The sequence below is a fragment of the Gossypium hirsutum genome, chromosome A04 (assembly GCF_007990345.1).
Source record: "Gossypium hirsutum isolate 1008001.06 chromosome A04, Gossypium_hirsutum_v2.1, whole genome shotgun sequence".
NCBI classification, from domain to species: Eukaryota; Viridiplantae; Streptophyta; class Magnoliopsida; order Malvales; family Malvaceae; genus Gossypium; species Gossypium hirsutum.
Genome location: NC_053427.1, coordinates 82,819,149 through 82,831,883, shown reverse-complemented (window position 1 = coordinate 82,831,883; position 12,735 = coordinate 82,819,149). Strand labels below are relative to the sequence as shown.

Here is a 12,735-nt window from a genome sequence, read left to right as displayed (position 1 = left end):
GACTGTGTGCCCTATTTCGAATGCCCACACAAGCATGTGTCCCCTGTATCTTGAAAAAATTTTGAGATTTTGCGAAAAAGTTTCTGAGTACCCGGTTTAGTCCCGACTTGTTTCTAATGTGCATTATGAGCCTCAAGGGCTCATATAAGGGAAATTTTGATTGAATATGATCGATTTATGATGTGAATGTTAAATGATATGAAATATCTATATTTGGTTTGTAAATTTTGGTAATGCTCCGTAACCTTTTTCCTGCGACAGATATGGGTTAGGGGTGTTACAGGTAGTATATTAACCTGTAATATTTGGTAGTTCATCCACAACCTGATGTGTAGGATGAACAAGTTTTGAGGAACTCATATAGTGTGTTGCAGTGGGTAGGATCTTATCTGTTAAGCCGAGTTTGTTTGCATCCGTAAAGCATGTGCTTGAAATTCTAAAAATGTCTTATATGATATGGTATATGTGTTTTGCTTATACATTGTGAAAACTGTTATGTTATTTTGACATATTAAATTTTCTAAAAGTGATTTAAGCTATGTAAATTGAATTAATATGCTTATCGATTGCTTTGGTTGTCTTGTGATGGAACTCACACTGAGCTTTCATAACTCACCCCTTATTTTCTTTTCTTTTCAGATAACCTATAAGGTTAGGATGCGAACTCAACATTCGGAGGACTCGGCTCGGAATATTGATTTCTATGTAAAAGTATTTTAGATTGATAATTTTATAATTTTGGTTAGTTGAAACTATATTAATATTATTGTGGCATGAGACTTATTTTACAGTTTTTATTAAAATTACATTAATATCACTATTCTTCTGCTAAATTGCAAATGTGTTTTGTTAAGAAAGTAATTCAGATTTTTAAATAAGTTTTTAATAGTAAACACCATTAAAACAAATATATTAAACTTAATCATTTTTCTTAAAAGTCTTGAGTTTTACTAAAAAGAGACCAAAACTCCCTTCTAAAATAAATAAATGTTTAAAATTAATTTGTTTTAAAACTTTGATAATTCTATCAGGCCATTTCGGTGGCCAATGTAATCTCTTGAATTTGGGTCTAACTTCTAGGTCGGATTAGGGAGGTTACGAAAGCTGCTAGAGGAACATACACAACAAATGGAGTAGAAGTAATAGTGTTGAAAGCCATAGGGATTTTAAGTGCTACCATGAACTATGTGAGGAATGTTAGAATGTGAAAGGCTACTTGTAAATATTGGTTTAACGATTGAGTAGATGGAATGCTTTAAGTGATGTTTATGCTAGAGGAAGATCTGAGGTTAGTTGGATTGGTAGAGTTCATTGGGGCAAAGGAGTTGGCTAGGTTGGTGGGGTTAATTACTGCGTTGAGGAGAGCATAAGTCTGAGATTGAGAAGCCATGGTGTTCGCATTCGCTATACCAATTTTTGATATTGGGTATCAACAATGGAAGAGACATAGAGGAGGATGTGGTGGTACTAATGGAGGTCGGTTCACTCGGTCTTGATGAAGAGTTAGAAGAGGAAAGTGAGCAAAGAAGCTGAGGCTATAAGGAGGTATTCCGAATGCAATAAAGAGACTTGAACTCTTGAGAGTTAGTTCTTTCTTCATTGGCTGGAGGTATTTATAGGGGAGGTTCTATGTCCAGTAGTGTTGGCGTGGTAGATCTGCTATCATGCCATCATCGTGGGTCATATGGGAGGATGTTTGTGAGGGGACACATTCTATCGTTCCTTCTAAACCATAGTGCAGAATAGTTAAGCCCACGTAGGGCTTGGTGGCCTAAAAAGTTATGTTTTGAGTAAAAGAGCGAATGTGGAGTGAAGACCCTCTATAGAAAGTAGATGGTCGACCAGGATCTTTCCAAAGAAGACAGAAGGTTGGGTGGTTGTCTCATAGGGATGATTGACTAAGACCCTTTCGAGGAAGATAAAAGGTTGTCTAGAATCAAGCCTTTAGGGCTATCTATCAATCTTTTAGTGATTGGTCGTTTGGTAGCAAGCGGAGAGGTGTCTTTCAAGTAACTTGTTGTGTTGCCACATGTCTCAAGCTGAAGAGGATATAACAATTAGTATTATGCTAAAAATCTTTGAGAACTCACCTAAATTGAGAAGAATACTACATCATTGGAAGATTTCACAATTTTAGGTTGTGCGGTCTCGGGTTCTTCGGGCGAGACAGTCGGCTGGATGGCTTTGAAATTCACTATTGATGTGAGTTCATGAACGGCTTCAGCGATTTCCTGGGTACAGTTGACCACATCGATTAACAAGGAATCTACAGGGGCCACTGGTACAACTCGCGAGTGGTCCATATTATCATCCCATACACCTACAGATGATTTGCAACGAGTTCAAACTCTTGGCCGCAGATTTTGAGTTTTGGATATGGATATCAGCAGGAAATGGTTTCATCATTGTTTTGATTGAGAGTGCAAATTCCTTCAATGCTTTACCAGATTCCAAAGCTCATTTCACCATGTCTCTTTGATTTTTACTTGGAATTTCTGCTTTTGCCTGCAACATAAGATGATAACTTAACTTCATTGTATTTTCTTTTTGTCTTGTTAGAAATTAGAATAGCTGAAGAATTTGAGACAATTAATACTTGAATTCCAGAATTTAGGTGTCCATTAAGAGATTCAATTCGATAGGCACAGCGGCGTATCAGAGCTCTAATCTTGAGGTACTGTTTCCATGAATGTCGAAATTGAAATCGACCATGCATCGGTTCCCATCTTGCAAAATTAGCCTAAAAATGACAATAACAAGGCGAAGTGATTTAATATCAGATATCAAGACAAGAAAAAACCCAAAGCTTTTCTTGTCTTTAGCTTTTAATTCACTTACCAATGCATCTTCATTATTTTTAGAATTAAGAACAGTTTAATATCCCTGTCAGATGGATTTATCTTGTTTGGAATCAGCCATTTCAAAGTACTCATCTGCAAAACCTGCAAAAAAATGTGCTTGGTTAAAGGGAAAATATAAGTACGGAGAATAACTGCTAATTTTAATGAGTGGAATAGAGGAGATGAATGGGGACCTTCTAGGAAGCTGCCAAGCTTTTCCATGTTGGAAGCAATTAAGATACGGAGGTCTTCACCAGCCCAGACAGGGAAAACCATAATGGAGACTATGATACAAGTGAAGCTACCTAAGAGCATGGTTGATAATCTCTTGTAAGCCAGTTCCAATATCTCATCGTCTTGATAACCCGAGACAGATATGAAAACGAATGTCAACGTAAATATCAACAACCCATAATCATATCTTGCGTTGTTTTTGGGAAAGAATCTTGCAAACGTAAACACCCCAGCTGCCATTGCAAACAAAGACGTATGCATATATTATATCCCATTGAGAAAGCAAAATTGTGATTTAATATTTTGTCAAATGATTTCAGTTTACATTGGAGGAAGACAAAGAAGCCAAGTACTATTGGCTCACCTATGCATCCAGATAGGTTAGCCAGATGATGAGCCCCAACAGCTGGAGCACCAGCAAGCAACGTTGCCAGTCCCCTTATCACACCTTTCCCAAGAGTAGCTCATGAGTGTACGTCTGTATATATCTTTGATTAATTTGGAGCTATAAAGGTGTGGGTGACAAAACTTACCCACAGAAAATTCAAGGACGAACGAGACAGTTATGACAGCAAATATTGCAGAGACGCCAAAACTGTCGTACAGTGGCTGATAGTAATATAATAATGAGACCAATTGCAAGTCCCACTTTTAGTGAATGAATGACTTTTCTTGGATCATCTTGGCCAAGCTTTTTTAATTTGCTAACAAATTCGAACACCTTAATCTTTACATTCTTAGGGAAGGCCTTTATCCATGACCATCCACGACCAAACTGGCCTTGTTTTTCTTTCTCTTGATGACATGTTGCGGACTCTAAATCCATAAGGCGAATTGCTTTCAAGAGACAAATGCAAAATTGGTGAAGGTTGCATGCACGAAACACGAGTAAGAGTTAGAGAAAGAAGAACCTAACAGATCATATATTCCTTCGGAAGGGGCAATATAAGGTCTCTATTTATAGCCATATTAAAGAACCAAGCATCTAGCAGTAGAAGTGGTACAAATTAATATGACTAACCCTTCAATTGTTGTAAGGTAAAAGTACAAAAGAAGGCAAAATAAGGGAAGAATGAGGTAGCTTGGTAGCTTGGTAGCTTGGCGAATCCATTAGAGTGTGCTTCAATATGGATCTGGAAGGATACTGTTATAGCTTTACATAATCATTAAAAAAATAGTTCCTCGTTTGGTTATTAATAAAAAAATAAAACTTATTCAAAATAAACGAAAATTTTTTTCTTTACTAAAAATAAATTATAAAAATAATTAAATATTATCAATTAAATTAATTTATTACTAGCTCATATACTAAAACATGTAACATAGAATATTTAATAGCCTAATCACACTACAGGAAAATAGGGCTTTAGTGGCGTTTTATCAAAAAACGCTGTAAAAATTGTACATTAGTGGCGTTTTAGCAAAAACGCCACTAAAAACAGACCAAAAACGCCGCTAAAAACAGAACAATGCGGCGTTTTTGGTAAAACGCCTTAAAAACAGAGCAATAGCGGCGTTCCACTAAAAACTAGAGCAATAGCGGCGTTTTTGGTAAAACGTCGCTAAAAAACAGAGCAATAGTGGCGTTTGTGGTCAAAACGCCGCTAAAAGTCATATAACCCTTAAAACCCTAAACCCCAAAAATCATAAACACTAATCTATAACCCCTAAACCCTAAAAAACTATAAACACTAAACTATAACCCCTAAAAACTTAAACCCCAAAAAAATCAGATGGATATTGATGTGTATATACATAGATATTAATGTAAAAGCTTATGTTCATAATAAATTATGGAAGCAATACTTAATATTGATTAAATTTATTTTGGGGTTTATGATTTAATATTTAAAGTTTAAGGTCTATGGTTTAGAGTTTTATGGTTTAAGGTTTAATGGCCATGGGTATATAGTATGTTAATCTCAAGTGAATCATATTCAATAATTAAATCCTAAACCATATAATTAATATATATTTAGGGGCATAAGTAGGGGGTTGAAAGGGTCTCTGCTCCTCTAAAAATGAAAAATTTTCCATTTCGATTTTTTGAAATTTTTAAAAATTTTAAAGGTAAAATTGCACTTCATCCCTTTGAATAGTGGAAAATTTTTGATTTAATCATTTCAAAATTATAAAAATATATGCTAAAATTTAATCGTTTAAAGTTTGGATGATAAGGGGTAAGGGTTAGAGGTTAAGGGGTAGAATTTTAAGGTTTATGTTTTATGGCTTAGGGTTTAGGGGTTAAGAGTTAGGGGTTTATGAGTTATGGGGTTTAAGGTTTAGAATTTAGGTGTGTATGGGTTTTAGGGTTAAGGGGACATGGGTTAGGGATAAGGGCTAAGGGTTAGGGGTTTAGGGTTTAGGGTTTAGGGTTTAGGGTAATTAGTGTGAAAAATATATGTTAAAAATTTGAAATACTATTATTTAAAATAATTTTAAAGTTTTTTGGGGCATATGACTGATTGTTTTTTAATCTATATATTAAATAATTTCAAATTTTAAAGAGTTAAAATTTTAAAAAAATTTTAAGATTTCAAATTTTATCTAATTCTTTTAAATATTAGTTAAATTTTAACAAATTATTTATTTAAATAAAAAAATTAAAATACTATTATTTAAAATAATTTTAAAGTTTTTTGGGTATATAAGTGATTGTTTTTTAATTTATATTTTTTTAATTTATATAATAAATAGTATGAATTTTAAAAGGCATTAGCGGTGTTTATTTAGAAAACGCCACAAAAGGTTTGCAATAGCGGCGTCAGGTTAAGGCAAGGCCCGCTGGGCTTGCTTCTCATGAGATTGGGTGAGGGAATCGGAAAGGGGCTCATAAACCAGGCGGGCGAGCTTTTGGGCACGCGGAAAAGGGAAAGTGGATGGAGGGTGCTTCTCAGCTAGAGTTGGGGGCGGGGTCGCTATACTATAGTGGCTAGGGTGAGTCTTCGTACACGGCTGGACACCCGGCTCTAGACGAAGCCGTGGGGGTTACCATCACATCTTCTCCCGATAGACTCGAAGCTCTTCATAGTCCGGCGGGGTAGCAAATTTTCTCTCAAAAAGAGACAGGCTATGTTTTAAACAAAACGGCGCCATTTTATTGGATTTGTTAGTGGCGTTTTGTGTAAAACACTGCAATAGGTGCATTTTTAACGGCGCTAGGGTATAAACGCCGCTAAAGGTGATTTCGTTTAAAACAAAACGGCAACGTTTTGTTGGTGCATGTTGAATGATATTTTGATTAAAAAATGGGAAACCACATTTCAATCTCTATTCTCTAAGATTCAATATTCAAATTATAAATTATCATATAATGTTTTAATCAAAAAGTTAATAATATTAACTATTTGGATTAATTAATAATATTATAAAAATATATAGACTAAATGATATTAAAAATTAAAGTATATGCAAAAAAATCTGAAATTTAAATATATATTAGAGAGACCAAATTAAAATTTGACCATTTTAGTAAATAATAATAATAATAATAATAATAATAAAAGAGAAAAAAAAAGAAAGAAAAAATTATTGGGCTGCATACTTAGTGGCTTTTTTTAAAAACGCCGCAAAAGATATGAATTACCGTCATTTTCATAAAAAACGCCACAAACATCTCTTAATAGATTGAAAACGGTGTCGTTTTTTGGAGCCCCAAATTCCCTTTACTTTCCCCAATTCAGATTACCCCAAACGCCTGGTTCCCCAAACCTTGAATCTCTAAATCCCCTAAAATTTCTCCCAATTATTTATCCTCAAATCGATTTCCCAAAATCCCCAAATCAAAATACCTTTGATTTTCGTCGAAGTCCCTTTGATTCTCTTTTTTTTTTCATTTTCATTTTCATTTATCATTGAAAGAAAATAAAAGAGGAAAAAAAAACGTTCTGATAAACTTGAAGAAGAGATGGCAAAATCGTTGAAGCCAGCGTCCTCCGATGAAGAACTGTACAATGTTTCGAGTTCATCGAAGAGGAGCTAATGAACGCTCATGTCAACGGCGAAGAAGACGATGAGGAGGAGATTGAAGCTGTTGCTCATTCCGCCGACGCCTTCGACAAAGATTAAAATCTAAAATATTAAAATCTTGAAGTTTTTTATTTTAGCTAAAATTTTATTAGCTTTTTATATAATTTTTACAATTTCTTTTTTGTATAAAGTTTGGTCTTCTAAAAATCTTTCCTGTCTCAAACTCAACAGGTAGTCAATAAGCACTAAAACTGATTTTTCACAGTTTTCTTCTTCTATTTCAGGTATGTTAAGCTTCTCTTTTACCCTTCTTTTATTTTCTGTAATCTTTTGCTACTTTGGGTCTCCTGTAATATAAATTTCTTCCTTTTCTTTCTTTTTTGCAGCATTTTCAACAGCTACGTACAATGGTTTTCAACAGGTTTGTCTTACTCTTTCATAATCTACTTGCATAATGTAATTTATATCTTTTAGTTTGCCTATCCTGATATCTTGATTTAACTTGTGCACTTAATAGCATTGGATATCGATATTTTATTTGAAAGGGCCAACTAAATTTATATATTTTTCTATTTTTGTTTCTGATATTTCTTCAAAACTGTATATATAAAAGATATATGCAAACAATATATCAATTAAAAAATAAAAATCTCATGAAATGCATTAGTTTTAGCTATTCATAAATTTCAAATCTGTTATCAATTTATTCTTCATTATGAAATCTCAATAAGCAAAAGTATCTAGTTTTAAGTTTTGTAAAAAGAAAAGTTTTTCATAAGCAGTTAAGATAAGCTGATTTATCTAGCACTAAACAGAGACATCAAAAAGAACATTTGAATTTTGAGAAAAAAAATAGAACTTTTAAGATATTCATATGAAGGCAAGAATATATGTATATATATTTGAAAAAAAGCTTCTTAACAAAAAAATTGGCTACTACCATGGCTACAAAGAAGAGCGTTGGGGACTTGAAAGAAGCTGATTTGAAAGGAAAGAAAGTGTTTGTTAGAGTCGATCTGAACGTTCCATTGGATGATAACTTCAACATAACTGATGACACAAGGATCCGTGCTGCTGTTCCCACCACCAAGTATTTGATGGGTCATGGCTCTAAAGTCATCCTCTCTAGTCATTTGGTACCTTTCTTTTATTCCTTTTCTTTAGATTTGATTTCTTTAATAAAAATTTTCTTTTGATACCATACTGGGTTTTTGGGTTTCTGTTTTCCTTTTGATATATCTGCATGTTTTGATCTGGTGTTCATTGAGATCTTTATGGGTATTTGTGGTTTTGAGATTTATTTTTGATTGACTAAGCTAGATCTGTCTGAATCGGATGGAGGCAGCATCATCTCTGTTTTTTTGTTTAAATCTTTTATGTTCGATCTCATTTTCTTTTTAATTCTAAAATCACCGCATGGAGATAGTGTTTATTGATTTTTGATATATCTAACAAGCATGTTCTGTGGCTGATATTTTCATAGTTGCTGTCTGTTTTTAGCTCGTAAATTGGTACACCTTTGTTTTCTCTTGATTCTGATTTTGAGCTTGGTTTATTATTTGCACAATTTTGGCAGCAATAGTTCATCTAAAACTATATAATTTCTTTGGCGAATGTTAAGGTAGAATGATTCTTTTCCTTATTCCATTAAATGATAGTCTAAGCTCTTAAAGAATATCTGGGGCACGGGATGAGTAGGTGTATGTTTTTGTTTTGTTTTGTTAGGATGAGCAACCCGAAGTACAAGGACCAGTAGTTTTGGTCTCAACTGAAAGAGGATCAACTATCAGTCCAATTGGTATTTCTGTGTGTGTGTGTATGTGTATGTGTATGTGTGTGTGTATGTGTGTGTGTGTGTGTTTTCTTATGATTTAAGGGTTTTTTCTTCATTGGATTTAGTTGAAAAATGGAATATATGTTCATTGCAGTACTTGGACTTGAGGTTTTAGAACTTTGATTTGCATGAAACTTTGATTTGCAGGTCTCTTTTTGTCTGTCTCTTACTTTGGAAATTGCTCCAAAATTTTACATATTAACTTGTTGATTGAAATGTGATAAAAAGTATAAAGGAAGGGTTTGTTATCTTGGCTATCAAATTTCTCCAGTTCTTCAATTCAAATATTGTCAGCCTTGCTTATTGGCATCTTCTTCAATGTGTTTGATATTCTAGGTAGCATTTATGTGGTTGATAATCCTTAATTCCCATACAAGTTATAATGACTACTGAAGGGCATCAACTCCTCAATGAATTAATGATTTTTTATTCTTGTTTGCCTTTCCTTTTAATCTTCTCTTTGACATGATGTTTGATAGCCTAGTTTATTATTCTTCTTACTGATCTCTAGGATTTCGCCCGGCATTGAAGAATTAGTCAAGAAGCTGAAGGCAAGGAATACCGATGTTTATCTAATTTCCAGGGGCTTCTGCCAAATGATCAATGTATGCAACTATGCTACAAAATGCTTGAAAGACCATCTCTATGTTACTTTGTTCTGTTAAGGCATTCATGTGGTTTCATTTGCCCTTCTGATAAATGCAGATCTGAAATCACTTGCAATATTTTGATGATATTGAAAATAGAAACTTGAATGTAGGAAACTGGAAAACACGAAATGCTAATCCTTACTTGACATTAGATATTACACATGCAGCAAATGGTGACTTCTGAAAAACCAATTAGATATAAAATTATGAAAGTGTGATATGGGTAATGTGTAATATCTAATTGTATATTAATATAATCTTCCAATGGTTAACCATTGGCCAACTGCTGCCAGAAAATAGTTAATTGAGAAGCGTTTTTGTAGCCTGTTGCATCAATCCTTGGAATTCTACAAGAAAACATTTTTGCCAATCAGCTGCTCTTTGGAAGTTCTGGGGAGTTTTTGGGATTCGATGCTAATGATCCCACTTCGAGGAGTGGAAGAAAAGCTACAGTTGTTCAACAAATAAGAAATGTGAGTCTTGTGGCTTTTTTTGTATTGCCCGGCTAAAATTTCATTTTCCAAGTCTAACCAAAAAAAAATTCCAGGTTAAGGGATACAAGGAACTAGTCATGATTGGTGATGGTGCTACTGATCTTGAGGTTAGTAAATTAATCTTAACTTTCTTTAGATATAGTTAATCTTTAAGGTTACCATATAAAGTAATTTTTCCTTCAATGCATTGGGTATCAATATATTAACGGTTAATGATTGCATTTAATATAAGAATATTGGGTAAAAGTATCATAGAGGCTTTTGTATTAAGAGCTAAATTGTATTTTGCCCTCTACTAAAAATGACTACTGAAGGGCATCAACTCCTCAATGAATTAACGATTTTTTATTCTTGTTTGCCTTCCTTTTTAATCTTCTCTTTGACATGATGTTTGATAGCCTAGTTCATTATTCTTCTTACTGATCTCTAGGATTTCGCCCGGCATTGAAGAATTAGTCAAGAAGCTAAAGGCAAGGAATACCGATGTTTATCTAATTTCCGGGGGCTTTCGCCAAATGATCAATGTATGCAACTATGCTACTAAATGCTTGAAAGACCATCTCTATTTTACTTTGTTCTGTTAAGGCATTCATGTGGTTTCATTTGCCCTTCTGATAAATGCAGATCTGAAATCACTTGCAATATTTTGATGATGTTGAAAATAGAAACTTGAATGTAGGAAACTGGAAAACATGAATTTAGAGAGAACTTGCCATAAAATTATGAACAATCTTTTTCTCATGAATTTGCAGTAAGAAATTAGAGAACTTGTTTCTCAGTTTGGAGCTTGAAAGTATTAGTCAAGAAATTAACAACTCTTATTCCTAACTTCAAATTACTCAAGAGTAAAAAATCCCATTAAATAAATCTGCAGGAGAGTTATACTTTCATGGTTAGGAATCATGAATAGGTAAAAGATGTTGTCTATATCATATGATGTTAGTTCTAAAAAAATCAAAAGTGCTGCTGAAGCTTAATCTTGTTTAAGTTATTAGCTGATTAAGGATCGTAATATACCAATTTATGGTGGAAAAAAAGGTTAGCAATTTATTAACAGTTTATGCTAGTTTTAGTGTAAAGCAATTTGATTTTAATTTGTTTCATTTCTTTTTTATGTGGTGTAGGGAGTATGTTGGAATTCACAGTTCGGGATTTAGAGACTTTCTGCTGAAACCGGAGCTGCTTCGATCTATTGTGGATTCTGGTTTTGAACATCCTTCCGAGGGCAAAGTTTTAAACTCATGTCTGATGTTAACATTCGTGAATTCAATGAATTAAGTCATTTGTTTTTCTTGCTTTTAGTGACTTATAATGGTGGGCAGTATACAAGTTTGGTGCTTTATTATTTTGATTTACTGTTTTGGATGAAGCATTTGTTGTTACAAGATATGCTTGTTAGTAATCTTTGAAATACTTTGCCTTCAAATTATAATTTTTCAACTTAATTTATCTAGGCATGAAAGTCTTCAAAATTATCATAGCTTTTCTTTTCTGTTGATTCAAACTATTCATTTAAACTCTTTTTTTTATTTTTATTTTTATATATACTTTTTTAATAAAATTTTTAATAATTCATTCATTCTAAGTTAGTTGGACTTGCCTACAGCTGAACATATAGCTTATATATGAATATGCTTCATCTGCATTGCCTTATTCACTTGATCTGGTTTGGTTGTTCTTTGATTCTGACTTGTTCAAGCTTGTATTATTCAGGTAATTTCGATATCTATATTCATCATTACGACATGATAACTAGTTTGGTAATCTTTCCATTAAAGGATCAAGAAGAACATTTATAATTTACTGAATGTTGTTTAGGTTCGCAAACAAGATGCTGTATTTAGACTTGTTGCTAGTAAAAGACTTGTTGTATTTTATTTATATTTATATTTAATCTAATTTTTATTATTTATTTTAGTTTTGATTCTATATTTTTATTTTTATTTTTATTTGATAATGAATTTTAATAGAAAATTTTTATATTTATATCATGGACATTATTCTTCTCAATATTTTGATAATGAATTTTAATTTTTTTATATTTTTCATGACCTTTATAATATTTTATTTTTTAAATTTTTATGACTTTAGCGGCGTTTGTGGGAAAAGCGCGGCTAAAAGCCGTGGCCTTTAGCTGGGTTTGTGGAGAAAGCGCCGCTAAAGGTCATGACTTTTAGCAGCATTTTTTCAAATAAACGCCGCAAAATTTAGCGGCGTTATCTATAGCTGTGTTTTTTGTAGCGCTTGTAAAAAAGGCGCAAATAGTTTTAGCAACGCTTAAAAACGCCACAAATAGTTTTAGCGGCGCTTAAAAGCGTCACTAAAGGCCTAAAAAAACGCCGCTAAAAGTCAATTTTGTTGTAGTGTGACAAGTCTCGAGACATCAAGAATGTAACACCCTTAACACTTATCCTTCGCTGGAATAGGGTTACGAGGCATTACCGAAAAGATCAGAACAAATACAAGCAATTACATATTTATTTAACATACATATGACAACCTAAGTACATGCAATTACCAAAACAAATATACTTCACCACTTTGAGTTCAGGATCGGCTTTGGATGCTATTCGGTAATTTGACTTTTACCTAACCTGCGCACGGAAACAAGCCGTACGCTGAGTATAAAACTCAGTGGTATTTCTATAATCCGAATAATTATTAAATAAGAATTTATAATATTTATATATATAAACACACATAATAAAAATCAT

General features: G+C 33.2%; 1 protein-coding gene and 1 pseudogene across 7 annotated transcripts; one reads left to right on the top strand and one right to left on the bottom strand.

Moving 5' to 3' along the window:
* Window positions 1-2,034: 2,034 nt before the first annotated feature.
* On the bottom strand, window positions 2,035-3,900 carry LOC107948071 (aluminum-activated malate transporter 2-like; annotated as a pseudogene).
* A 2,779-nt stretch (window positions 3,901-6,679) lies between these two features.
* LOC107948997 (phosphoserine phosphatase, chloroplastic) lies at window positions 6,680-11,366 on the top strand. 7 transcript variants are annotated; one of them, XR_001697611.2, is made up of 10 exons: window positions 6,728-7,327; window positions 7,430-7,464; window positions 8,000-8,179; window positions 8,620-8,664; window positions 8,769-8,841; window positions 9,389-9,482; window positions 9,851-10,000; window positions 10,075-10,128; window positions 10,452-10,545; window positions 11,146-11,366. XR_001697611.2 is itself a non-coding variant. In XM_016883689.2 (8 exons), the coding sequence occupies exons 3-7, from the start codon at window positions 8,148-8,150 to the stop codon at window positions 10,467-10,469; spliced, it is 348 nt and encodes a 115-aa protein (XP_016739178.1). In that variant the 5' UTR covers window positions 6,680-7,327; window positions 7,430-7,464; window positions 8,000-8,147; the 3' UTR covers window positions 10,470-10,545; window positions 11,146-11,366. The 7 variants fall into 7 exon arrangements, 2 of the variants coding, with proteins under 2 accessions (XP_016739178.1, XP_016739179.1); XR_005925773.1 differs by having other exon boundaries at window positions 7,997-8,179; XR_001697610.2 differs by lacking the exon at window positions 8,620-8,664.
* Window positions 11,367-12,735: the final 1,369 nt, after the last annotated feature.

What these genes read in the sequence shown, in the direction of transcription:
- LOC107948997 (XM_016883689.2), top strand. Translation starts at nt 8,148, where the DNA reads ATGGCTCTAAAGTCATCCTCTCTAGTCATTTG. An exon ending in TCATCCTCTCTAGTCATTTG is followed by an intron (nt 8,180 to 9,388) that starts GTACCTTTCTTT and finishes ACTGATCTCTAG; the next exon opens with GATTTCGCCCGGCATTGAAG. An exon ending in GCTTCTGCCAAATGATCAAT is followed by an intron (nt 9,483 to 9,850) that starts GTATGCAACTAT and finishes GCGTTTTTGTAG; the next exon opens with CCTGTTGCATCAATCCTTGG.